We start from the raw sequence: 23,317 nt of genomic DNA on the forward strand, positions 1-23,317 counted from the left end.
ACTTGCGTTCTTCTGGTGACTATAGATAACTACGTTACCTCCTGATGTTAAGGGTGATACCTAGTTTTTATCGCCGACGTTTCGTCAGTCAGCACTACTGACTTTATCAAGGAGGCTGAAACAGGTAAACGCAACCTGTTCAGTTCAAAAAAATATAATAATTTCTAATCATCAACTGAAACATTTTTGAGAAGATAGCCCTACCGATGTTCTGTATAGCTTTCTGTTAACAGGATTCAGGGATATCTAAAGAAGGGGATGCGAAGGCTCACAGCGATTGCTTTATTCTTATGACACTACCAGGGCGGTAGTTCGTAGAGCGTAAAACATGCAGTTCTTTTCACAATTGCAGAAAGTTTTGTTGTGTAGCTGGTACAGTCAGCTACAGAAGACAGTTAGTAAATGTTACATAGAGCATATATAAAGAACACTTGTTTGGAAAGACAGTTGAAAAGTTACCAGTTAGCTGATTTTCCTAACAAAGTTTTTGCAGTAGGCCAGATGTAAAGCAAATAAACGGGTAGTTGAATTAACAAGTCACCATGAGCATGCAGTGAGTAGCCTATCCAGGCCTGATGCCAATAGCGCAATGCAGGTTATCATAACAAGAGTTATTGAACTACTACCGGTGGTAATTGTCATTTTACGGTAAACAGAGATTATTTACGATAAACAGAAGCCCTTCTATTGTCAGACATATTAAAAGCCTTCATATTTCCTTCTCTAGATATCCCTGACAGGATTATTCATTCAATAGCCTACTTGTAGTATCTCAGGATGATGAAGTGCTATACCGCCACATGTCAACTACTTCGCAATATAATCTCTGTCAACACTCTGCTGACTAGAAATCGCACTCAGTCATTGTTGAAATGTTGTCTTCTGCTTTCCAAGAAAAATCTGGTCGAATATGATTCTATTGCAACTGTCAGGTTGCTCGAGTACGAAATACCGAGAAATTATCTTGCAATATGGTAGTAGCCTATTATTTGTTCAACACAGCTGAGACGGTTAGACGTTTGCTGAACAAATCAATTTAAATGAGAGAGACTATGTGCCGTGACAGACTGAATCTAACAAGCTGTTACAATTTTGGGCACATTTCTTCAGCTAAATCGATCATAATTTTTTGCACACAATTGCCACCAGCTATGACTTCATGCTTTGCACCGACAAATCAGCTGGTTAAGCGCCTGATTTTATGCGCGAAAGAACGCATGGTTCAAGATCAATGATCAAGCGGCGCTGGTTCGATTCTCGGGGTGTGCACTTAAGCGACGCTTTTCAAGGAACGCTCCATTCAGCGTTACATAGTGGGTGGGTTATTTAATTTAAATAACAGTGTGTGTTGTATAACATGGCATTTGCTTAGTAGGCTAACACTATTGTTGCAAACAACAAGTAGCCTATGGGCTCTTTGGAAACATTGTTCACAAACAATGAAATCAATAGTTGGGCTATAGACCTAAGATGGGCTACACCATAAAAATTAACAGGAGGATCTTTGCGGAGGCTACAGCAGATAGGATCCCTGACTGGCAGTAATCAACATTTTGCATAAATTTTGAAATAAATCAACTAATCACAAGAATATTTTGAAAGTTTTGCAAAATTTACTAGCACAACATGTGGTTTTTTAAACCTCTCATCTGTTATGGCCAGGGCCGTTGGGATGATATTTTAGGCCCGGTGCCAATGCGACCCCTGGGCTCTGGCCCCAAATCAAGATACTTCTAAGAAAAACGTAGTGTTTCCAAAAAAACTACGCTGCCCCTAAAATCATCCCGGATCAGAAGTAGACCTACCCCCAGCCAACCCTACTTGTTATGGCAGGTGGGACGATGAACCCATAGAGTTCATCTTCCTGGAAAATAAAATCTTCTTTTCTTGGTCTTCGTATTTTTTCTAGCCGTGTATTTTTAAGTTTTCGTTGCTACAAAATATTAGGCTTAGCCGGAGGTGGACAGTAGCGCGCTAGTTGTTTGGTATTGTGGTAACGCTGCTACATTTTTTGGAGTAGGCTATAGTGGCTGCAGTGGCCGCGCTACATTTTTTCAATGTGGCGGTAGCTGAAAGCGCGCTACATTTCTTTCAGCCGCACTCACGCTACCCTCTAGCCTACTTTCCAATCAAAAGCGAAAAAAAAATCGTTTTTAGAATTTTTTTATGGAAACAATGCGTGAAAAAATCAAAGCAGAAAATATTCGACCATTGCAGGAAACATCAAGCCACGTTGATACCTACAAGAGTGACACTAACGCCAGCAGTCACGACTCCTATGATGAATCTTTTTATGTGTTGGTGTCATCGCATGAACCGTCGATACGGAAAGAAAAGCCAATTGTGGAGGCATTTTTTGAGACAGAAGCAAGCCCTTGACCCCTATTTCTACCAATGCTGGGACGGAGAGATTTATCTCAATTGGAAAGAACGCATAATTTATAATTCCAATCGCCGAGGTTAGCAGTACTGTAGACTTAGAGCAGGGGTGGGAAACGTGCGAGCCGCATGCGGCTCTTTCCATTTTTTGTGCGGCCCTTCATCTTTTTCCAGCTATTTTTCCCCAAATAAGGCTATTTAAATTAAGGCTATTTTCATCTCGATTTACACAATTTCGAAGCTTAAGAAGTGATATGACCGTCTTTTCACTCCCCTGTAGGCTACCTGTGAAATAAGTTTTGCGCCTGTAGAAATCCATCTTGAATTGAATTCACTGCAGGAGGATGACATTCTTGTATAAAATTTTAATAAGATAAACTCCATTGCTGAAAATATGAATTAGTGTTTATTTGATGTGCGGCCTTCCTGTAAGCATTACATTTTCCTAACTGGCTCTTGTGTTAAAAAAGTTGCCCACCCCTGACTTAGAGTGTAATACAAATAGGTAATAATTAGCTTATAGTGCCGCTTACGCTATATATCGTGACACAATTTTACTTCTGCGCTAATGACAGACAAATGAATATTTATATGCCTGCTGTTTGTCATTATTTAATTCAGAACTGCTTTGAATTTACATAAATTACGCTAATAGTCATGTGGATTAATTTTACAATGGCATGAGATGATTTCCAAAATTTAATTGCTTGCACGCAATAATGCAGGTTTCCTTTTTCTTTTCCTTTTTCTTTTCCTTTTTCTTTTCCTTTTTCTTTTCCTTTTCCTTTTTCTTTTCCTTTTTCTTTTCCTTTTTCTTTTCCTTTTCTTTTTCTTTTTCCTTTTTCTTTTTCTTTTTCCATTTTCCTTCATCACATTCTTTTCAAACACCCTTGCAAGCGCAAGGGGTGCTGATCGACTTACAGATATCGTGCATCTTGGTGTGGACCAAGCAGTGGCCGATCCACGGGGGGGTGATCGCTCTCTTAAAACACAGAAAAAGTAACTTTATTTGCGGTGTACAAGTATTAACAAGGTCAGATTGCTGCAAACCTACACATTTTTGTGTTTTATTAAAATCGTCCCGGAAAAACTATTTCCTGGATCAGTTCCTGGGACTAGTTTAATAAGATCCATGGTTTGGAGAGGAATGAGCACATGCCGAAGAAAAACGACCGCACTTTGGGAAATGTAACTGCATTTGCTCAAAAATTAGAATAGCCTATGGATGCCTCATTCTTCACCTATGTGATCCTACATACAAATCCATCAATAAATCAAGGGTTTTTACATTGATTTAACGATCAACTTATGGTTGACTTTTTGTTTGGGAATTAAATTGCGAGAGCTTTGCAATATCAGGAGAAAATCTTCGTCCTTGACTTTCCTACACACAGAAATAAGCGATGCTTGGTGAATTGAAACTTCTTCTGTAAATAATCAATTCTGCTTCATATGCAAATTAGCAGACCATGATTTTGTAGCTCACAAACCTACCTCTCTTGGACTAACTGAAGAAAAACTAATAAAAATAAGTAGGCTATTTTGTTTTACTTTTTTTAAAATGACGTTATGAAATAAATTATAGGCTAATTAATCACACTAAAATATAGGTTAGTTTTGTTTCATTTTTTAACATACAGATCACTTATTAGCTAGAAAGCGTGAGACTACGCGATATTAACCACTGCGCTCCTGTGTGACATCCAAAAAATAAAAAAAAAACAATCTGAAGATGTGATCATATAATTACAACAGCTGTATGCTATGACTACTGGTATGTTGCCTGGAAGGAACGTGCGTTAAATCAAAAGTATTCAGAATAATTGTAAATTGTCTTCAACAGTAGCCTAGTTTTCTATAAAACTCAGACGCTGTGTTGGTTACAATCACATAGAATAGCAAAGAGCTTGTGTTCAGTGATATCAGAAAATTGAAATGACAAAGGAATCTTAACAAATAGACTATTGATATTATGGAATATGAAACAACAGTATTACATTTTTTCGCCTTAATTTTATCTGAAGATGTTACCACCGTGCCAATGTTTTTTACAATAACTTATTTTGGTCACAGGCAAGTTTCAACGTTCGCGTTTTGTCGTTTCTACCTTTTTCTAGACCTCTGCTATGTTGACGTGGGCTAAATTATTTTTACTGTGATGGTCAGAGACAAAAAGAGCTGAAATGAACAATGCACAACTTAGGCATATACGAATATGAACTTATAATATAAGAATGTATATAGCTTAGGCCTTCTGTTAATGTTCTACAGATCTATGCTGAAACCACAAGGAGGTTAGCCTACATTTGCGATCGTTTTTTAGTACAGAGGTGTGCATCATGTGGCCTACGGGCCAAATAGCCTACGACTTTTGAAGCAAAAATATATGGCTGAGGGAAGGCTTGGGAAAATGGGAATGGACTTCTAAATAGTAGAATCTGGACTGGAAACGCAGTGGACAACAGTAGGCCAAACAGTTGGTACAACAGTGGACCAACAGCCAAGTAACTCACCCTGTTGGCCTACTGTTGTCCATTGTGTTTCCAGTCCAGATTCTACTATTTAGAAGTCCATGGCTTGGGTTTCAGACCAGGCCACGAATAGTTTGATAATGAGTAGGCTAATCTAGTTTTGTTGGCTCATTCGAATGAAACATAATAGCCCAGAAAATACGTCAAACGTTTTAATCTCATTACCGCTATTTTATTTTTGGATAATCTAACTGCGTGTCATAAAACGATATGTGTTAGCTAAGTAAGGAGAGCATCCTCAAACGACTGTATGATCTTAGAGCAGGGGTGCACACTGCACAACCTTTTTGCTATTGCTGGCCGCATTCAGATTAATTCAATAAATCACGGCCGCTAGTGAGTTTTAAATGATGTTTTTTTAATTTGCGTTGTCTACAGTAAGGGAAGAATTTATTCGTTAATATCTAATAAACTTATCATACTTATACCTAATAGTGCCATGAAACATCAAACACTTTTGAAATGAGTTTATTCTGTCTGTGACATTGCAACTACTGACTCCTTTGATTTTGCATGATACGAGAAGATGGGAAGTTCTCGAGATATCATCAGTCTTTGTTGAAACTCCAGGTTTCCGTCCAACAATCGCGTTCGGTACTCGTTTTTCAGGTACTGAAAGGCAGACTCGCACAAGTAAGTGCTTCCAAAAATCACAAGAGTTCCTCTTGCCAATTCTCGCAACATTGGATAATTAATCAAGTGCACTTTTCCACGTGTCAAGCAATTTTCTTCGCACTTGAACTTATAGTCACAAGCTGCTCAGTATTTTTTAATTCCACCAGTTACATCTGAAGATGTAACGAAGCACTTTTGGTTTCAACCAAGTGTGGAAAGGCAACGAGTCGAATGTTTGCAAAATTTTTTGAAAATCTTGAAAACTATCAGCAAAATCTTGCAACACAGTACCAAAAACACCAGAGAAAAGTTCGTGTTGCGCAGAGTCTTAATGTTAGTCCATCCATCGATAGCCAGTGAAAACAAAGTTGCTTCTTTGTTAACCTTTGTCTGCAGGCGGAGGGTCCACTGTTTGGCGATATCATCTTGACGTTGAATTGTATTACGCGAGAGAGCAATTGAAAAATAGTCAGTTTCCTTACCAGGATGAATGCACTTGACAACGTCTATGAGACATCGTTTAACGATTTCTCCATCCGAATAAGGCTTTCCCGCTACACCAAGACGATATGCCACTCTATAAGAAGCTTCTGAAATGAAAGTGGACATCCAAGATATCTCCTGTTGTCGCACACTTTACTTTAAATTTTCTACACAGATTTTCCTTGAGTCGCCTTCCAATTATGCATAATTGTGTGACATATGACGACGAAAATGCTGCTTTGCATTTTCTCTAACAGTTTTAAATACTTGACTGCATGTTAAACACAGCATAGTATGCGCTGCCGTCTCCTTCATGAAATAACCCAACTCTCATTTGGAATTGAATACCCTTTTCTCCTCTGTTATTGTTCTTTTGCTTTTTAAGGACATAATGCAATATAGGCTACCGTTACAATGAAATTGAGTTGAGGAAAAAGTTTTGTCTCAAAACGATTTTAACAATATATCCTAGCCTACAAAATCTTCTGATAAAAATGTTTTTCAAGCTCTAAAATTTGAAATATTGTATATAATTACAAGGGTATCCAGTGGTTCTAGATATCCCTGTAGCCTGTAATATTTAAAATACATTTCAGTTTTTTTAATAAAATAATGTTTTATTTCAACAAGGGAACGGCCGCCAACACATGCTTATTAAATTTCGTGTTAACGGCCGCAGAATTATTTATCGACGGCCGCATGCGGCCGTACGGCCGCAGGTTGAACACCGTTGTCTTAGAGCAAAGGTCATAGCCTACAATCTACATGTTCTGGAAATCGAAAGGTAACCAGCTCTTTGATTTTCAAATAAATAGGTTTCGGGTAAGAAGAATTCTACTTTCATCACTTCGTGTATCCGTTAATTTTTTGCTAACGTAGGCTAATAATTCAACAAATTGTGCTTAACAATTAGGCCTACTTTGTACCTCTCTAAAAAAGGAGTATAGGCCTACTGTTGTTTTTGTGCCAAAGAACTTCAACAGAAAATGGAAGCTCTTGCCCTCCACGATTTCAAGGCAACAGCCAAAAATGACCTAAGTTTCAAAAAAGGCAACACCTTGAAAGTGAGTCCTTCATGACCTGTCTATATTTGGTTACGTTACTCTAAATGTTACTTGAAGATTGGTTGGTTTTGAAGTCGCTAAAAGACAGCTTCGCATACTTGTAGGTCTAGAAGCTTTGAGCCACCAAAGCAGACCCGGTTACCGAGATTGACAAAGTGCAGCTTCCTATTATCGATGTGTCGTTGTCTGTGAGTCATTTTATCCGCTAGATACCGCTGAATGAAGAAAAGTCTTTGAAGCACATGGCTCAAGCTTATATCGCGAAAGCAAAGACAAGCGTCGCTTGATTTTGAGGTTTCTTTGTGCACAGAGGTTTTGGGGGTCTCCCCTAGAAAAAATACATTTAATTTGGTGCATTCTGAGCGTATTTTCAGCCCTAAATCGTGATGAAAAGTTAACATAAAACTTTCTGCTAACCAGATGCCGTCAAACGAGCAATAAGTTATATGGTTCGCGAGTCATTGGTTTGTTTGTTCATTTTTGTTCATTCAGGGTTGTTGTTGCCAACCACAGTATTAAGGCTAGGTCTACTTGATTGAAGAGTAGGCTAATACATTGATCAATGATGGCATTCATCTAACTTTCTGCGACCACTGCAAAAAAGGGTTGAAATCTGTAACCCATAGATAGGCTTATACGAAAGGACGATGCTTCGAGAGTGTGTGATTGTTGTCATATCAATGATGCTTACCAATTGAGGCCTAATTGACAATTAACTTTAAAGCAATTATTTGATAGAACATTTCGATACTGAATTTTTTCATAAAACATTTATCATTTTAGGTTTTAAACTTTGAAGACAACGAACAATGGTACACCGCTGAGCTTGAGGGAAAGGAAGGATTGATCCCCCAAAATTATGTTGATTTCAAAATCCCAGAGTAAGTAACAGTTTGGCATACTACTAACGTGACAGCAACATTCCAAGTAACGTCACGTATTTTCCTATTTTAGCAACACAAATTTTTTTGAAATGTTCTGAACGAAAAGTAGTTGAGGAAAATTTTTCACATAAAACAATTTTGTTATATGTAGAAACTCATTCAAAAACAAGCGCCCCCCTTCCCTCTGGATCGGCAACTGGGTTCGAACTTTTTTGATATTTTCATCTATCCCATGTTAGGCCTATATTAATTAAAGATAATTCAGCTACGGTTTCAAGACAGTTGTTTATGATTTCAGGTGGTTCTTTAGCAAATTACCTCGTGAGAAAGTAGAGGAAGACATGAACACACCGTTGTGCCAAGATGATACATTTCTTGTCCGAGAAAGTGTAAGCGAACCTGGTGATTTCTCCTTTTCAGTGAAGTAAGTGATAAAATTCCAGTTTCTCTGTTGAGGTTTGTTTGGTGACTTTACAGTGCTACATCATGATACAAACATTAACTACAACTCTAACTTATTCCCACTGCTTTGTGAAATAAAACGTTTGTAGCCATAGTAGCCTATAGATTGAGAAATCTTTATAAGATCAATGTGATATTTCGAAATAAACGCTGCTCAGTCAAATACTCTAAATAATTAACAATTAAGTAGATAAATTTCAGTATTAATGGGGATAGGCTATAGGCTATATGCTAGGGTGCATCAACCACATCCCTTAAAAAATTTTCTCATAGCAATATATTAAGCTGTATTATCTCTAGAAAAACCCCATAGTAGGCTATAAATAATATTATAACATTTAGATAACCTTTATCGGTAGCCTACCACATGAGCAATGAAAATATGGATTCTGACAGTGTCTAGATGTGAGATAGGGTGGAGTAAAAAAAAATTCATATCAACAAACCAAATATCTTTAAGAAGACGTTTAGGCCCAAAAATAACTTTCAAAGTGCTTTTGGTTACCTACCACATGTATTCAGGTGACTAAATGCCCCAAAAAGTCCTGTGACCTTTACTATCGGCAAAAACTTCCTTCAGATCCGGTTAAAGTTTAAACCAAACTTTCTTCCCAAATCCAATCTTAACTGGATAAATTTGATTACATGCTGTGCAGTGTGAATAGCGACATAGTCTATTGTTAGATCTACGGTTATAATAACAAGCAAGTGTACATTTTGATTAAAAAAACATTATTGTGCCAAAAATGCTTAAAAACTGACCAAAACAAAATTATATTTATCAAAACTTTTCCCGAGGCAAGGCTTCCACTCCCCTTTCAATATTTACTTTTTCGGACATTAAATTTTACATGTCCATTTATAGTGCCATCACTAAACATAGGGACCCACTATAGTGGCTTTAAGGGGGGAGAGATGGTGCTCACATTGCCCTGCCTTTATACTAAACATATCATGGCCTGTAATTTAGAAATAGGTTTGCCTAAGTATGAACCTTATTATTCTTCCATTTCCCACGTTCTTTATCATTGTGTGTGTCTCGTTGAATAGGCCTACCATTTGTTATATTACTGCAATGTTAAATTCCGTATTATCCTTTGACGTAGGCATTGTAACAGCGTTCAACATTTTAAAATTTTGAGAGACGGTGCTGGAAAATATTTCCTTTGGTTGCAAAAGTTTTCTTCCATTCAAGAATTGATCGACCATCACAAGACAAGCAGCGTATCTAGAACTGAGACAATCCTCTTGAAGCACATTTTTAAGGGCGTGAGTTTATTAGCCTACCATTTTTAAGTAAATATAATTTCTTCATTTGTTTAGGCAACGTTAGACTGCGGTTGTTTAAAAACTGTTTTGATATCAATACATGATGGTTCTGATGACCCGAAAAAATGCTTTGCGGGTTGTCAGAACCAGTCTTTTTGGGTGTTCACTTTTTTAGAAAGTTTCAAACACTCTTTTGATTTGCACAGTGATTCTTTATATCATGTTACTAAAATGTTAGATTGTTGTGCAAATGCCAGCATGTGATGAAGGCAAAATAGCAGTTACATCAGTTGATATGGATATGATCTGAACAACTATTGAGGAAACTGCAAACCTAATGTGTTGAAGTCTGCTGAAAAACAGAAAACACCCAAAATAATTGTCACCGTACGACACTGATCAGAATCATTCCATAAGCTAAGTGGGTGACAAACTTTTTATTAGACTCGTAGCTTGTGTGAGAAGAGTAAATAAAATTGCCTGCAGTAGACATAGGTGAGCTCTCTATAAAACGTCTTTTGTGATCCAAAAGAAAAAACGACGAAATGCGTTTTGAAGCGAGTTGTCATTTTCTTGAAAGACTATTATCCAATATTGTCAAACAATCAAGTTTGTTTCAGTATGGCCTCACATTTGTTGTCTTCCCACTTTTCACGTGACCAACAAATGACCTGATGGATTTGCTTCTGTTTGATGACAGCAAGCGGCGTCACAAGTAACTAAATTGCTTTTCTGTTTAAACGGATACTAAAGAAAAAACCTGACTTGGCGATTGTACACGTTCTTTGTGTTTAACATGCTACCATAAAACGATTTTCAATAAAATTTTGCCCCATTGCGGTCTGATCAGCATTCCGCGCGTGCTTTTGTCGGTAACGACTAGAACATCACACAACTATAAGGCGAAAGGGAAAATTGAATTGAGTTTTGTCTTTGTCATGAGTTACCAAGAGGGATGGGGGAACTTATATACCAGTCCCAGGCATACCAGTCCCCCCCACCCCCCTTTGGTAACTCATGACAAAGACAGGACTCAATGGACATGGCTCTTTCGCCTTAGTTGTGTGATGTTCTGGGCGTTACAGCTTTTGTCAGAGCTTTCAATACGCGAATGGGCGTGAGCAGCGAAGCGTGCGATTGTACAGTCTACGTCACTATCGACTAGCAATCAGCTGATCGAGCAATAGTTGTTACTGCGGCTGGTAGGCTATGTAGCCTATGTACATCAAAACATCAGACAGTTTGCTCAAAACATCAGATCTGATGCTAAAACATCAGATGTGGTAACGTGGCTTTTGTTATTGCTGTCGATAGTGACGTATTCTCGAGCAGTGTTTCCACTTTTTGGTCGTTTTGAAAAAAATTAAAAATAAATGAAACATTGGACTTTGTCTTGCCAATCCCATTAAAAACAAATTTTTTTCGTTAATTTTTTTTTGAAATGTATTCTTGAATCTTAAGTTTACGCATTTTAATGCTTAATTCCCGTTTGAAAATTTCATTTAGTATGCCTTTAACTAGGACAATCCTAAGTGATTGAGTCAGATTGTGACGTTGATTTTGTCTCTTTCAGAAGCAAACCGTAGTCGCCGTCTATGACTTTCAAAGCCAAGACTCAGGGGAGCTAGACTTCAGCAAAGGTGACGTCATCACTCTCTTGGACTCCTCGAACGAGCATTGGTGGACGGGGAGACTGGAGGGGAAGAGCGGAGTGTTTCCGTCCTCTTACGTCAAACTACAGAAAGTGGAAGCGTGACAGAAGCATTTACGCTATTCCAATCAATTTTACTTAATTTTTGATTTAGGCTACGTACTGTAGACCTACGTACTCTTGTAAAACAAATCAGCTCTTTGTGCATAGTTGTAATGTTGCTCCTATTCCTTTTCAAAAACTCACAAAATTAACTATTTTTGTATTGTTAGTTTTATTCGTTGTAAAGTCTTCCATGTAAATGTTGATAGTTAATGTTTAAATCGACGATGCAGTCTTGTAAAAAGTTAAGGTCTCGTGCTCCAAGCGTTGGTGGCAGAAGATAAGTTCTCATTATATTTGCTACTACACTTTGGCACTTACAAGAACAGAGTGATTGCTCCCTTCCTCTAGGTTGTCTTTTCTTCATCAACAACCAACTTTAAAAGCAGAGAGTCGAAGCTGTATTGCTTGACTGAATAACCAGCGCCTCATCCGCTATTCGCCATTATGGATCAATGAAATATCACCAGTTGTAAAGATGTGCAAATAGTGATATAGCCAATAGAGAAAAGAAACACCACATAAACTCTAGTCTAGAGTCTGGTGTCTAATCTATCAAACTAGTATTAGTAGGCTAAGGCCGGCCAAGACTATGTAAAATTTAGCTTCAGCCAGACCCTTGCACTGGACACATATTATCGTTTTCATGACGATTATGAAACCTTCTAACAGCATTGCTCAAGATCATGGCTGAACTGGCGGTAGTTGGACTGTCAAGAAGCGCTTGGGGTCATGATGCAGGCTGCACTACCTTTAAGGGTTGCATGCACCAACACTTGATTGTTCACGAAGTAATTGATTGTCAGAATTCTCAATCTCCAGATAACACCAAATTTGTCATTTTGGGTAAAAATACTATTTTCTAATTTAGTATGACCCAAATCAAAGATGTCTAAACTTTTTACCAGGCGGGCCAGGTTTGATAATGCTGAATTGCCCGCAGGCCAACAATGTCTGATGGTCTTGTTTTGTTCAAAGAAACAGCAAAGAGTACGTCTCTATCTGTCACGTATAAACATCAATGATATGTTCAATACAAATTATGGTTTTTGAAATATTTCAACACAAAATTTTGTGCCTTCACTTTATTCGAATCTCAATCTGTTTCGTTTCTTCCCGATTTCAATTAGAAATGGTTTAACGACAAGCCTACTGGCATCTTGTTTTGTTTTTTTCAATGATATTTAACAATTTCTGCTCAAATGCGTCTTCGTGCTTATATTTCCTTACGACGTGAGGCCCATGCGATATGTTTTATATCGGCCTAAAAGCAAAATTCATCTTAACAAAAAAAATATGGTTGTGTCTTTGCAAGTAAGCAGAAGTTTGATTATAAACAAATTGCAGGCTAAGCTGCTAGGATCGTGGGATGTTTGAATTTCAAACTTGAATTCTGCTGATACATTTGGCTCAAAGAAATTGAAATTTCCGGTTTGTTTAATTGTTTGTGCTCGTGTTTATAGGCTTTTCTGTTTCTTTCACAATTTATTTTACAGCCATTTGATACGCATGCTTCCTTTTGCGTATACTGTACTGCGTTTAGTGTGTATACTGTATACTATTCTCTATTGTATCTTGTCACAATGGTCGTTGCCCAGAGGGTCTTGCAAGCTCTTGCTTTATCGTTGAACTTGGCTATTCTTGTGCAGAGCATTTTGCTTTCAGACTAAATATTTCAGACGTATCTTGAACACGCAGCTTTACTGTATTTGATGTCACACGATTGTTTGTTTACAAAGTTACAAATCACCAAAGAGCCCGACAACATGGCAAAGTTGCGCTGCTTTCGATCAATGTTTTGAGAGGTGAGCTATCACGTTCTATTGGGTGCGCTTTGTGCTGTATCGTCTTTTTGGTGGCATGTCACTGGGTTAGTTTTATAGAGCATGCAAAATACTGATTTGCGAAAAGGTAATGCGCTGGATGTCAATTGTCATTGTCTGAAGCAATACTTGTGAATAAAACGTTATGAACATTTGATTGATTATAACGCAGTTACAATTTGCTTTGTCAGTTTTGCTCTGTAGATCATTACAAAAAGCAAAAAACTTCCTTCCATTTCTGGGAGAGTGCGCACATTACAATGAGTTATGGTTGGTTTGGAATCTTTATCCCCGGACTGACAAAGCCTTTGATAGATTATTTCTGGTAGTTTTGCATTAGACAAAGTTTAATACTTCCATTGCATTACTGGGCTTCAAACCAAACATCATCATCCTGCTTTAGCAATGACTGGTGAACATTGATGATGCGTTTCACCAAGAAGGGTGGTGGCTTCTTGAACCAAACATTTTCAAGTGTTGTCAATAAAATACTCCATCCACCATGTGCCACTGAATGGAGAGCAGTAGCTTATTTGAAATGCGTTGCTCAAGCGCACACCCAAATCAATGTCTCTTGACCTCGCTTTTTTTTCACAAAGCCTGACGCGTAACCTACTGCGCTGTCGGTGCTAACGTGATCACAATGTTGTTTGTCATCTTTAGTTCTTTGATTTATTCAAAGACGAAATAAATCAACAGTTTGACAAACTTTTACAAATAAACAAATATAAGTATATGTGGTTATAAGTGAATATAAGCATGAAGTAGACCATATAAACAAACGTAGTCACTGATTAATTTCCGACACATGTCTACAAACAGCAGCAAATCTCATAGCAAACGACTGTTTCTGTTGTTAGAATTGAGCAATCAGAGCAGATAGAGCAAGGACCATCACTGTGAGGATGTTGCATGGATTGTTGGTGAGGTTGGCATTGTTGGCTTTGGTTTCAGCGACGGTTTGAGAGTTGCAGTTGTTTGTACTGCAGCAAGCTTCAACACAAGAACTGAAAGAAACAAACAAGCAATGAGTTGTTCGTGTAGTTGTCAAACAAATTTTGTCAAAACACGAAAAGTTTCAACACTAAAAATCAACAGATTCTACTCAGATGTAGTTTCACAAAATGTTTCTGTGTTGAATAGAATAATTATGATTGATTAGAATAATAGAAGATAATTCTCTGGACACTATTTAACGCATGAACATGAAAAATACTTTTGAGAATCTTTAAGTAGATTAATGGGATAATTTGTACAGCGTAATGTTACAAAGCTTTCAACCGAATTGTGAAGTGAATGGCCTCAATTATATGTTTTCGGTGCCGAAGCTTCGTGACCAAGCGTGATTGGAAAAGGCAAATGAAGGTTTTTGCTATTTGTTTCCGGAGTTCTTCGTGACGTCATGTAGGCACTTAAACATATCATTAGCTGTCTTTGCCACGTTAAACTTGTTTCTAAAAAAGATTTGCACGCTGTTCTTCTGGTCAATGTCGCGGGCCTTTCTAAAGCACCCGAGGACATTGTTTCGTAGTTGGATTGGTGGAATATATTCTTTCACAAATTGTACAGTCAAGAATCTAACTCGGTACCAAATCTTTTGAGATTTCACCCCTACAGACTTGATTTGAAACAAACATTACAAAGCACTTCGTTTCGTCGATTTGCAAATCAACTAATGTGAACACACAAGTTTCAAAATCATTTGCTTCGGAATCAATTGTTGTCAAGTGTCCATTCAATGGAACCAAAACTTTTTTGATCTCAGTGACCAGACGCAAAAGCACTCTTTGTCTTTTGCGACTGCGAGCCTGTGTAAAGCCACATTTCCTGCTCTAGATGTGATTAAAAACAAGCTTCCCAACCAAATTCAAGGGTAAGACCATGTGAGATAGGCCTATGTTCGTTGCCTGCCGCAACTCGCGGTTTCAATAAAGCTGTGAAACAACTTCAAGACGAGGAAAGTTTTGTGCAGACGTAACCTAGCCTACTTTATTTGTTAAATTTATACTTTTTCGGGTTGTAGCTTAATTTCTTTGAACGGCTAAATCCTTGAAACACTGTCGTATTGATGAGTTGATAAAATAAAGCTGTAAGCTTTCCCCAGTTCTAGGACAGATAGGCTACACCTAACAAATAGGCCTATCGGTTTAGCCTACTTCTGAGAAGGTCAAAAACAATATCTTTTGTAAAAAAAGTGGGTAATATTACATACTGTAGCCTAGCCTACTTCCAAAAATCGAAGGAAATCTGAGAAGGACTGTCATGCTGGGATTCCTTTGAATAGTAAAGGATTAAAAAGATTTTGTTTGAGAATTATTAAAATAAAGTTCAACCAGCCTCATGTTTAAAAAGAATATATAAGAATATAGAACTGTAGATGCTCATTATGTAGCGAAATATATATTCTTTTTAAACATGAGGCTGGTTGAACTTTATTTTAATAATTCTCAAACAAAATTTTCGATGTGATCAAGTCAACCGCTTCTTGCTGACGGCGTGCCAGGGTTAGGTCTCGGTGTCTCAGAAGACATTCACTTTAGGATTAAAAAGATTACGTTTTGTGGAATGACGTGAGTGATATTTATTGTGGTGTAATAATGCCATTGATGCGGCATTGCTTACAAACTAAGTTCTACATAGGAGCAAAATGGTTGGAACGCCTGGTTAATCTAATCAAAAAATAAAGAGCTAATACTGAAGATGAAGACAGTATAGTTTTCGAAAAGTTTGTTTGCTGAACATAAGTTTGGTATCTACATTTGGGCTCTTTATTTTTTGATTAATTTCAACATAGTTTCATGAATTTCGTGGTGAAGAAGGTTGCTGGCGAACAAAATTATAAAAATTCCAAATCACATATTTAATCCTTACTCCACTGATCCTAATCCCCCGAACTCGGATAGTCCACGTGACAATGAGTTACACAAAGTAGGACAACTACTTTCTGGTATGCAGCCTGTTGAAGATAATTGATCTAAAAGAATAAATACAGTAATCATGATAATTGTAACGTCCGCTTTGTCTATTTTATTGCAACGTTACAGTGACGTATTTTGTTTATCGTTGTTGACCTTTGCTCTATTTGAACTGTCTAGATCAGTGCTCTTCAACCTTTTTTGGTTTGGTGAACCCTTAAAGTTGTTGTGACGAACTCATGCACCCTGTTTACTTAAAAGGTAAACTGAGGTAAAAGCGATATAAAAAATCATTATTTAATGACTGTTTTGTTGTTGCACATTATTAACTAACAACTCAAACCGAGGTATGATATCTTTTTCAATTGCTCCCCTCATCAATGGATCGATGTGTGTGATTGAATTTCTCTTTCGAGATTTGATTTCACACAAACAAGAAAAGCCGCTTTCGCATAAATACGTTGTTGGCATTTGAGTAAGTACGGAAATTGCCCTTTCTGCTATGCTTCTGTATTCTGGCACATTTAACAGGTGCACCCAAAAGTCAGTGTATGGTGTCGCTTTAAATAATACTTTCATACCAAAATCCGATTGGAGATCAATCAAATCTTCAATTTCTGTAGTAGGCCCGTCATAAATGAAAGGTTGTAATATTCAAGAACTGGCATTAAGTGTGGCATTCTGTTCAGCATTGAAATATTTCCCAAAGTTTTCTTGCAACAAATTAAGATGGGCATGAATAAGTGGCAACAGTTGCTCTTGACAATTGCTTCCATGTTCTTCCATGAAGTCGTGGTAAAGCGGAAAATCAGAGAAATTGTATGATGCAACTCGGTTCTGCCACAGTGGTAGTTTCTTCTTTATAGCATTGACTTTGGACATGCTTTCAAAAATATCCCCTTTCTTCCCCTGCAAATTCGGATTAAGTTTATTGAAGTGTTCAAAAATAGAAGCCATATACGCAACTTTTGCCAACCAAAAATTGTCACGAAATTTGCTAGCTTGTTGGTTATGTTCCTCTGTTGAAAAAACTCCCAATTCTTCTCTAACCAGAAAGATACGGCTAAGAACTTTGCCTCTGGAGAGCCACCGTACCTCCGTATGCAAGAGCAATTCTGTTAATGACGCGTCCATTTGTGCACACAACTTGGTGAACATCCTGCGTTTTTTTGCGCGGCTTCGAATATAGTTAACAATACCAATAACTTCCTGAATTACCTCTGCAAAAGTGGTACCGGCATCATTTTCGCCAATATTTTTTTCTTTACCTCCTCTTTTCATTTTCTTTGCGACAAGAGCTTCACGATGTAAGATGCAATGAACACCAACGCATTCAGGAGAAAGTTCTTTTATTTTTGTTACGACACCGTTGATGGATCCTGTCATTGCAGCTGCACCATCAGTGGTAGCTGATTTACATTTTTCCCAACTGAGTCCTTTCTTTTTCATATAATCATCCAATTTCTCAAAAATAGAATTGGCGGTTGCATTCACTCCCAACGGTTTACAGAATAAGTAGGCTAATGCTCTGTAATTGTTTTATGTGAAATATCAGCAAATCTACAAAACACAATGAGTTGAGCTTCTGAAGATATATCAGTTGTTTCGTCTAACTGGATGGCAAACGAAGGCGCTTCCTTCAACTTTTGTATCAACTGATCCTCCAAGTCTACTGATATACTTTGACATCGGCGATAAACTGTGGTATCAGACAGAGAAATTTTTGAGTCTCTATCAACTGCTTCTTTACCACCATGAATCAAATCTGCTGCTACTTTAAGACATGGTAATACTACTGATTCTAGCTCTGTATAAGGACGTTTGCTTTTAAGAACAACATGAGCCATCTTGAACGAAGCTAACACAATATCTTTACTCTGTTTGCCTATCACTTGCAATTCAAAGGATCTTTGTTGCTTACGAATTGATGATAACTGTGACTCAAAAAACTCCTTGGACTTGTACTGGTGTTCAGGATGTTGTTTTTGAAGATGCAGCTCGAGTTTGGAAGGAACAAGATTGCAGTTGGCATACTTGACTGCACAAAACAGACAACTAGCCGATAGATACTGATTGTGTTTATCATTTGTTGAAAGATGGAAACCGTACTTCACATAATCCTCATTCCATCTTCTTCGTTTTGGCGTGGACACTGTTTGACTTTTGCGTTTCACATTTCTCCCGCCTTTGCAAGCAATCGACATCAGAGGAGTTTCAGTTTCCGTTGCACAGCTTTGGCTATCTTCATGCTTTGCACTGCCTTCGTTTTGCTGAAAGACACTACTCTCGCTCGTTGATACAGAAGTTGAAGTTTTCGTAAAATATTTGAATAGAGACATCACAGACAAAATAGTTAACTAAATAATAATATTATACCTAAAAAACAAAAATCAAAAAACAAATTAGACATCAACATTTAAAAAAATACAGAGGATTGTAGTAGCATTGCGGTCTATAAATACACAGTCAATATAGTCCTTCAGTTGCTGCAAAATGACTTGAAACCTACATCATTTTTCTAATATCCTGAAAGTCAAATATTAATGGTTCATTTTTGCTCACAGAAAGTTTTTGTAAAAAGTATCTGTTTAGTGTGACAAGTTTGTGATGCACCCGTGTATACCTTTTCGTACTGGTGCACCCCATGCACCCCACCCCGTGCACACCGGTTGAAGAGCACTGGTCTAGATTGCTTACAACAACACAACACATGAGTTTTAATTGAGTTTCACGTGTTCTTATTGTGCGTTTATAGACAATCTTTTAAACACAGGTAACTTTAAGATTTCTTAATTTGTGACCGTCTAGAGCAGTGGTTCCCAAACTGTGGGCCATGGCCCACTAGTGGGCCACGAAGACGGTTTCAGTGAGCCACAGAGTTATTTGTAATTGAACTTATACTGTTCCTGTATTGTTAACAATTTCTAGATTTTTTACCGAAAAATTTTAACTGCCATTCTTAAAACTGTCTGCCACGGGGAGGAATTGTTACGTAACAATGAGTTTTTAAGCTTGCATGTGCCAGAAATCGTACTTAAAAACAAGCGTTCTTTATGTCGTGGACTGATAGTTGTGAGGTGCAGAGCGAAGAAGAGATTGAATAAAAATTTGCAAATCGAGACATGCTAAACTAAATTACTAAATACTAAATTATTCAATGGCAAACAAAAGAAAGTATGATGATAGTTACGTTAAATTTGGATTTACTTCGTTAAATGATCATGGAGTCGAAAAGGGACAGTGCGTAGCATGCTACCGCGTCTTAAGCAATGAGTCATTGAGACTGAGTAAATTGAGAAATCACCTGGAAAAAAATCATCCTGAGTTGAAGAATAAAAGCATTGAGTATTTTAAACGACTAGAATCTAGCTGTAAACGTCAACGACTTGACAAAACTGGAAACTTTCAACAAACTGATCAGAAACTTACAGAAGCATCTTTTGTTGTTAGCCAAATTATAGCTAAGCAGAAAAAAGCTCATAATATCGCTGAAACTGTTGTTAAACCGTCTGCACTGGCCATGACGAGAATTGTCCTGGGTGATAAACATGAGAAAAGTCTCAAAGCTATTCCTTTATCCAATAACACAGTAAAGAGACGAATTGCAGCAATGTCAGAAGACATTAAGGAACAAGTAATAACTGAAATAAATAAATCTGCTTTTGGTCTATTCGCCATCCAGCTGGATGAGTCTGTCGATGTATCTTCAATTTCTCAACTTGAGGTTTTCGTTCGCTATGCAGTTGACACCTCTGTAAAGGAAGAATTACTCTTCTGCTGTGCTTTGAACACCAGCACAAAAGCATCAGATGTAATGGAAAAAGTCAACCATTTTTTTAATGAAAACGGAATATCCTGGGACAATCTGTGTGGCGTGTGCACTGACGGTGCACCTACGATGCTTGGTTCCAAAAGTGGATTTGAGGCACTTGTGCAAAGAAAGGCTACTGGCGTTATGTTTACTCATTGCTTCATTCACCGGGAAGCTCTGGCTTCTAAAACTTTACCAAGTGGTCTCCAAGATGTGCTTAACGTTACTATTAAAATAGTAAATTTTGTGAAGAGCAGCGCTTTGCACACTTGTCTATTCAGAAAACTTTGTGAAGACATGGAATCTGATCATAAAAACCTTTTGTTTTACACAAAAGTTCGGTGGCTCTCTAAAGGGAACGTTTTATGCAGAGTGTTTGAGCTCCGCGATGAGTTGGAAATCTATTTAACTGATGTAAAACCTGAGTTAGCATTTCACTTTACCAATGCAAAATTTATTGCTTGTTTGGCATACTTGGTAGATATTTTTCATTCTTTAAACACCCTTAACCTGAAAATGCAAGGAAAAGAAAAAAACATTATTCAGAACATGGACTTGATCAATGCGTTTGTTGAAAAATTGGCAAACTGGAGACGAAAAGCTCAAAACGACAATTTTGCCATGTTTAACAACCTGTCTGATATTTACGAGTTAAACGATGAACTAAAGACCAATATTGTTCAACATCTGAAAGAGCTGGAAAGCGAATTCAAGTCATATTTTCCTGAAGTTAGTGCTGATGACCTATCACTTGCAAGAAATCCGTTTCGACTTTCCCCTGAAAATGTGGAAGATGAATTGCAAGACCAATTGATTGAATTGAAAAACGACTCCAGTTGCCGAGATCTATTCGAAACTTTGCCACTCACGGAATTCTGGCTAAGCATGGCATCATCATATCCAGAAATAAGCAAAATTGTACTTAAACAGTTATTGCCTTTCACTTCTACATGGTTATGTGAATCTGCCTTTTCAGCGCTAGTATGTATGAAGTCCAAGCAACGCAACCGCCTTGAAGTTGAACATGACATTCGCTGTGCTCTTTCGACAACTGAGCCAAGAAATTCTAAGCTTGTTGCTAAAGCGCAAGAGCACCCTTCCCATTAAAAAATAAATTGCAAAACGCCATTTTGTTTGTTTTTGTGTTACATGTCATATAGTACAGTAATTAGGTAGTAGAACTTGGCCGATTAGCGTAGTGGTAAGAAACATCGCTATCTGTGCTGGAGGTCTGGGCTTCGATCTTCGGGCCAGTCAAATCAGGCACAGCGTCGCCACTTAGAAAATTGCTAGAGCCTATAGTGCTCGCCCATATACAAGTGTATAAAATATTTTGGGTGGGCCACGAACTTTTTTTGAATCAAAATTTAGGCCACGGAGTAAAAAAGTTTGGGAACCACTGGTCTAGAGAAAAGCAATTTTTATAATGAAACAAATCGATTTACAGTACAATTTACGAATTCCCTTTTTCAAGAATTGGCAATTATTGAAAAACGAATAGGTCATAATGGTTGTATGCGACTAACCGTGACAACACCGAGAATCGAACCCAGGTTGGTAGAGTGAGGTGCCACTCCACTAACCGCTACGCCACTCCTTGCCCATTGCGATTGCAGCCTTTTAAGATTACGTGAGACTACCTTGACAACACCGACAATCGAACCCAGGTCGATGAAGTGAGGTGCCACTCCACTAACCGTTACGCCACTCCTTGCCCATTGCGATTGCAGCTTTCTAAGAGTTAAGTGCGACTACCGGTGACAACACCGAGAATCGAACCCAGGTCGATAGAGTGAGGTGCCACTCCACTAACTGCTACGCCACTCCTTGCCCATTGCGATTGCAGCCTTTTAAGAGTTAAGTGAGACTACCCGTAACAACACCGAGAATCGAACCCAGGTCGGTGGAGTGAGGTGCCACTTCACTAACCGCTACTCCACTCCTTGCCCATTGCGATTGCAGCCTTTTAATAGTTAAGTGAGACTTCCGTGACAACTCCGAGAATCGAACCCAGGTCGGTGGAGTGAGGTGGCACTCCTCTAACCGCTACGCCACTCCTTGCCCATTGCGATTGCAGCCTTATAAGAGTTAAGTGAGACTACTCGTGACAACACCGAGAATCAAACCCAGGTCGATAGAGTGAGGTGCCACTCCACTAACTGCTACGCCACTCCTTGCCCATTGCGATTGCAGCCTTTTAAGAGTTAAGTGAGACTACCCGTAACAACACCGAGAATCGAACCCAGGTCGATAGAGTGAGGTGCCACTTCACTAACCGCTACTCCACTCCTTGCCCATTGCGATTGCAGCCTTTTAAGAGTTAAGTGAGACTTCCGTGACAACACCGAGAATCGAACCCAGGTCGGTGGAGTGAGGTGGCACTCCTCTAACCGCTACGCCACTCCTTGCCCATTTCGATTGCAGCCTTTTAAGAGTTAGGTGAGACTACCTGTGACAACACCGAGAATCGAACCCAGGTCAGTGGAGTGAGGTGCCACTCCACTAACCGCTACGCCACTCCTTGCCCATTGCGATTGCAGCCTTTTAAGAGTTAAGTGAGACTACCCGTGACAACACCGAGAATCGAACCCAGGTCGGTAGATTGAGGTGCCACTCCACTAACCGCTACGCCACTCCTTGCCCATTGCGATTGCAGCCTTTTAAGAGTTAAGTGAAACTACCCGTGACAACACAGATATTCGAACCCAGGTTGGTGGAGTGAGGTGCCACTCCATTAACCGCTACGCTACTCCATTAACCGCTACGCCACTCCTTGCCCATTGCGATTGCAGCCTTTTAATAGTTAAGTGAGACTTCCCGTGACAACTCCGAGAATCGAACCCAGGTCGGTAGAGTAAGGTGCCACTCTATTAACCACTACGCCACTCCTTGCCCATTGCGATTGCAGCATTTTAATAGTTAAGTGAGACTTCCCGTGACAACACAGAGAATGGAACCCAGGTCGATGGAGTGAGGTGGCACTCCTCTAACCGCTACGCCACTCCTTGCCCATTGCGATTGCAGCCTTATAAGAGTTAAGTGAGACTACCCGTGACAACACCGAGAATCGAACCCAGGTCGCTGGAGTGAGGTGCCACTCCACTAACCGTTACGCCACTCCTTGCCCATTGCGATTGTAGCCTTTTAAGAGTTAAGTGAGACTACCTGTGACAACACCGAGAATCGAACCCAGGTCAGTGGAGTGAGGTGCCACTCCACTAACCGCTACGCCACTCCTTGCCCATTGCGATTGCAGCCTTTTAAGAGTTAAGTGAAACTACCCGTGACAACACCGAGAATCGAACCCAGGTCGGTGGAGTGAGGTGCC

At 38.8% G+C, this 23,317-nt stretch overlaps 4 protein-coding genes and 1 long non-coding RNA gene across 5 annotated transcripts; 2 read left to right on the forward strand and 3 right to left on the reverse strand.

Annotated features, from left to right (window-relative positions):
• The first annotated feature begins 6,994 nt into the window (after positions 1–6,994).
• Positions 6,995–11,443, forward strand: LOC145771235 (growth factor receptor-bound protein 2-like). The gene is made up of 5 exons (XM_082582970.1): positions 6,995–7,072; positions 7,856–7,953; positions 8,255–8,380; positions 9,525–9,687; positions 11,261–11,443. The coding sequence occupies exons 1-5, from the start codon at positions 6,995–6,997 to the stop codon at positions 11,441–11,443; spliced, it is 648 nt and encodes a 215-aa protein (XP_082439096.1).
• A 2,475-nt stretch (positions 11,444–13,918) lies between these two features.
• LOC145770726 (uncharacterized) lies at positions 13,919–17,569 on the reverse strand. Its single transcript, XR_014289165.1, has 2 exons — positions 16,135–17,569; positions 13,919–14,270 (listed from the first exon to the last, which is right to left on the reverse strand). It is a non-coding gene; the product is annotated as an uncharacterized LOC145770726 (long non-coding RNA).
• Positions 16,833–17,627, reverse strand: LOC145771236 (zinc finger BED domain-containing protein 5-like). The gene has a single exon (XM_082582971.1). The coding sequence runs from the start codon at positions 17,625–17,627 to the stop codon at positions 16,833–16,835; it is 795 nt and encodes a 264-aa protein (XP_082439097.1).
• Positions 17,628–17,698: 71 nt separating this feature from the next.
• On the reverse strand, positions 17,699–18,517 carry LOC145771237 (SCAN domain-containing protein 3-like). The gene has a single exon (XM_082582972.1). It carries the CDS (start codon positions 18,515–18,517, stop codon positions 17,699–17,701), a length of 819 nt encoding a protein of 272 aa, XP_082439098.1.
• A 986-nt stretch (positions 18,518–19,503) lies between these two features.
• LOC145771238 (protein FAM200A-like) lies at positions 19,504–21,096 on the forward strand. Its single transcript, XM_082582973.1, has one exon. The coding sequence runs from the start codon at positions 19,699–19,701 to the stop codon at positions 21,094–21,096; it is 1,398 nt and encodes a 465-aa protein (XP_082439099.1). The 5' UTR covers positions 19,504–19,698.
• The last annotated feature ends 2,221 nt before the right edge of the window (positions 21,097–23,317 follow it).

The sequence above is a fragment of the Aplidium turbinatum genome, chromosome 5, assembly GCF_918807975.1.
Source record: "Aplidium turbinatum chromosome 5, kaAplTurb1.1, whole genome shotgun sequence".
In the NCBI taxonomy this organism is placed as follows: domain Eukaryota; kingdom Metazoa; phylum Chordata; class Ascidiacea; order Aplousobranchia; family Polyclinidae; genus Aplidium; species Aplidium turbinatum.

Bases quoted from the DNA above. Each gene is read 5' to 3' on its own strand.
- LOC145771235 (XM_082582970.1), top strand. From the start codon at position 6,995: ATGGAAGCTCTTGCCCTCCACGATTTCAAGGCAACAGCCAAAAATGAC. The intron at 8,381-9,524 runs GTAAGTGATAAA...CCTTTGACGTAG, and splicing joins GATTTCTCCTTTTCAGTGAA to GCATTGTAACAGCGTTCAAC. The intron at 9,688-11,260 runs GTGAGTTTATTA...TGTCTCTTTCAG, and splicing joins TGAAGCACATTTTTAAGGGC to AAGCAAACCGTAGTCGCCGT.
- LOC145771236 (XM_082582971.1), bottom strand. From the start codon at position 17,627: ATGAAAAAGAAAGGACTCAGTTGGGAAAAATGTAAATCAGCTACCACT.
- LOC145771237 (XM_082582972.1), bottom strand. From the start codon at position 18,517: ATGTCTCTATTCAAATATTTTACGAAAACTTCAACTTCTGTATCAACG.
- LOC145771238 (XM_082582973.1), top strand. From the start codon at position 19,699: ATGACGAGAATTGTCCTGGGTGATAAACATGAGAAAAGTCTCAAAGCT.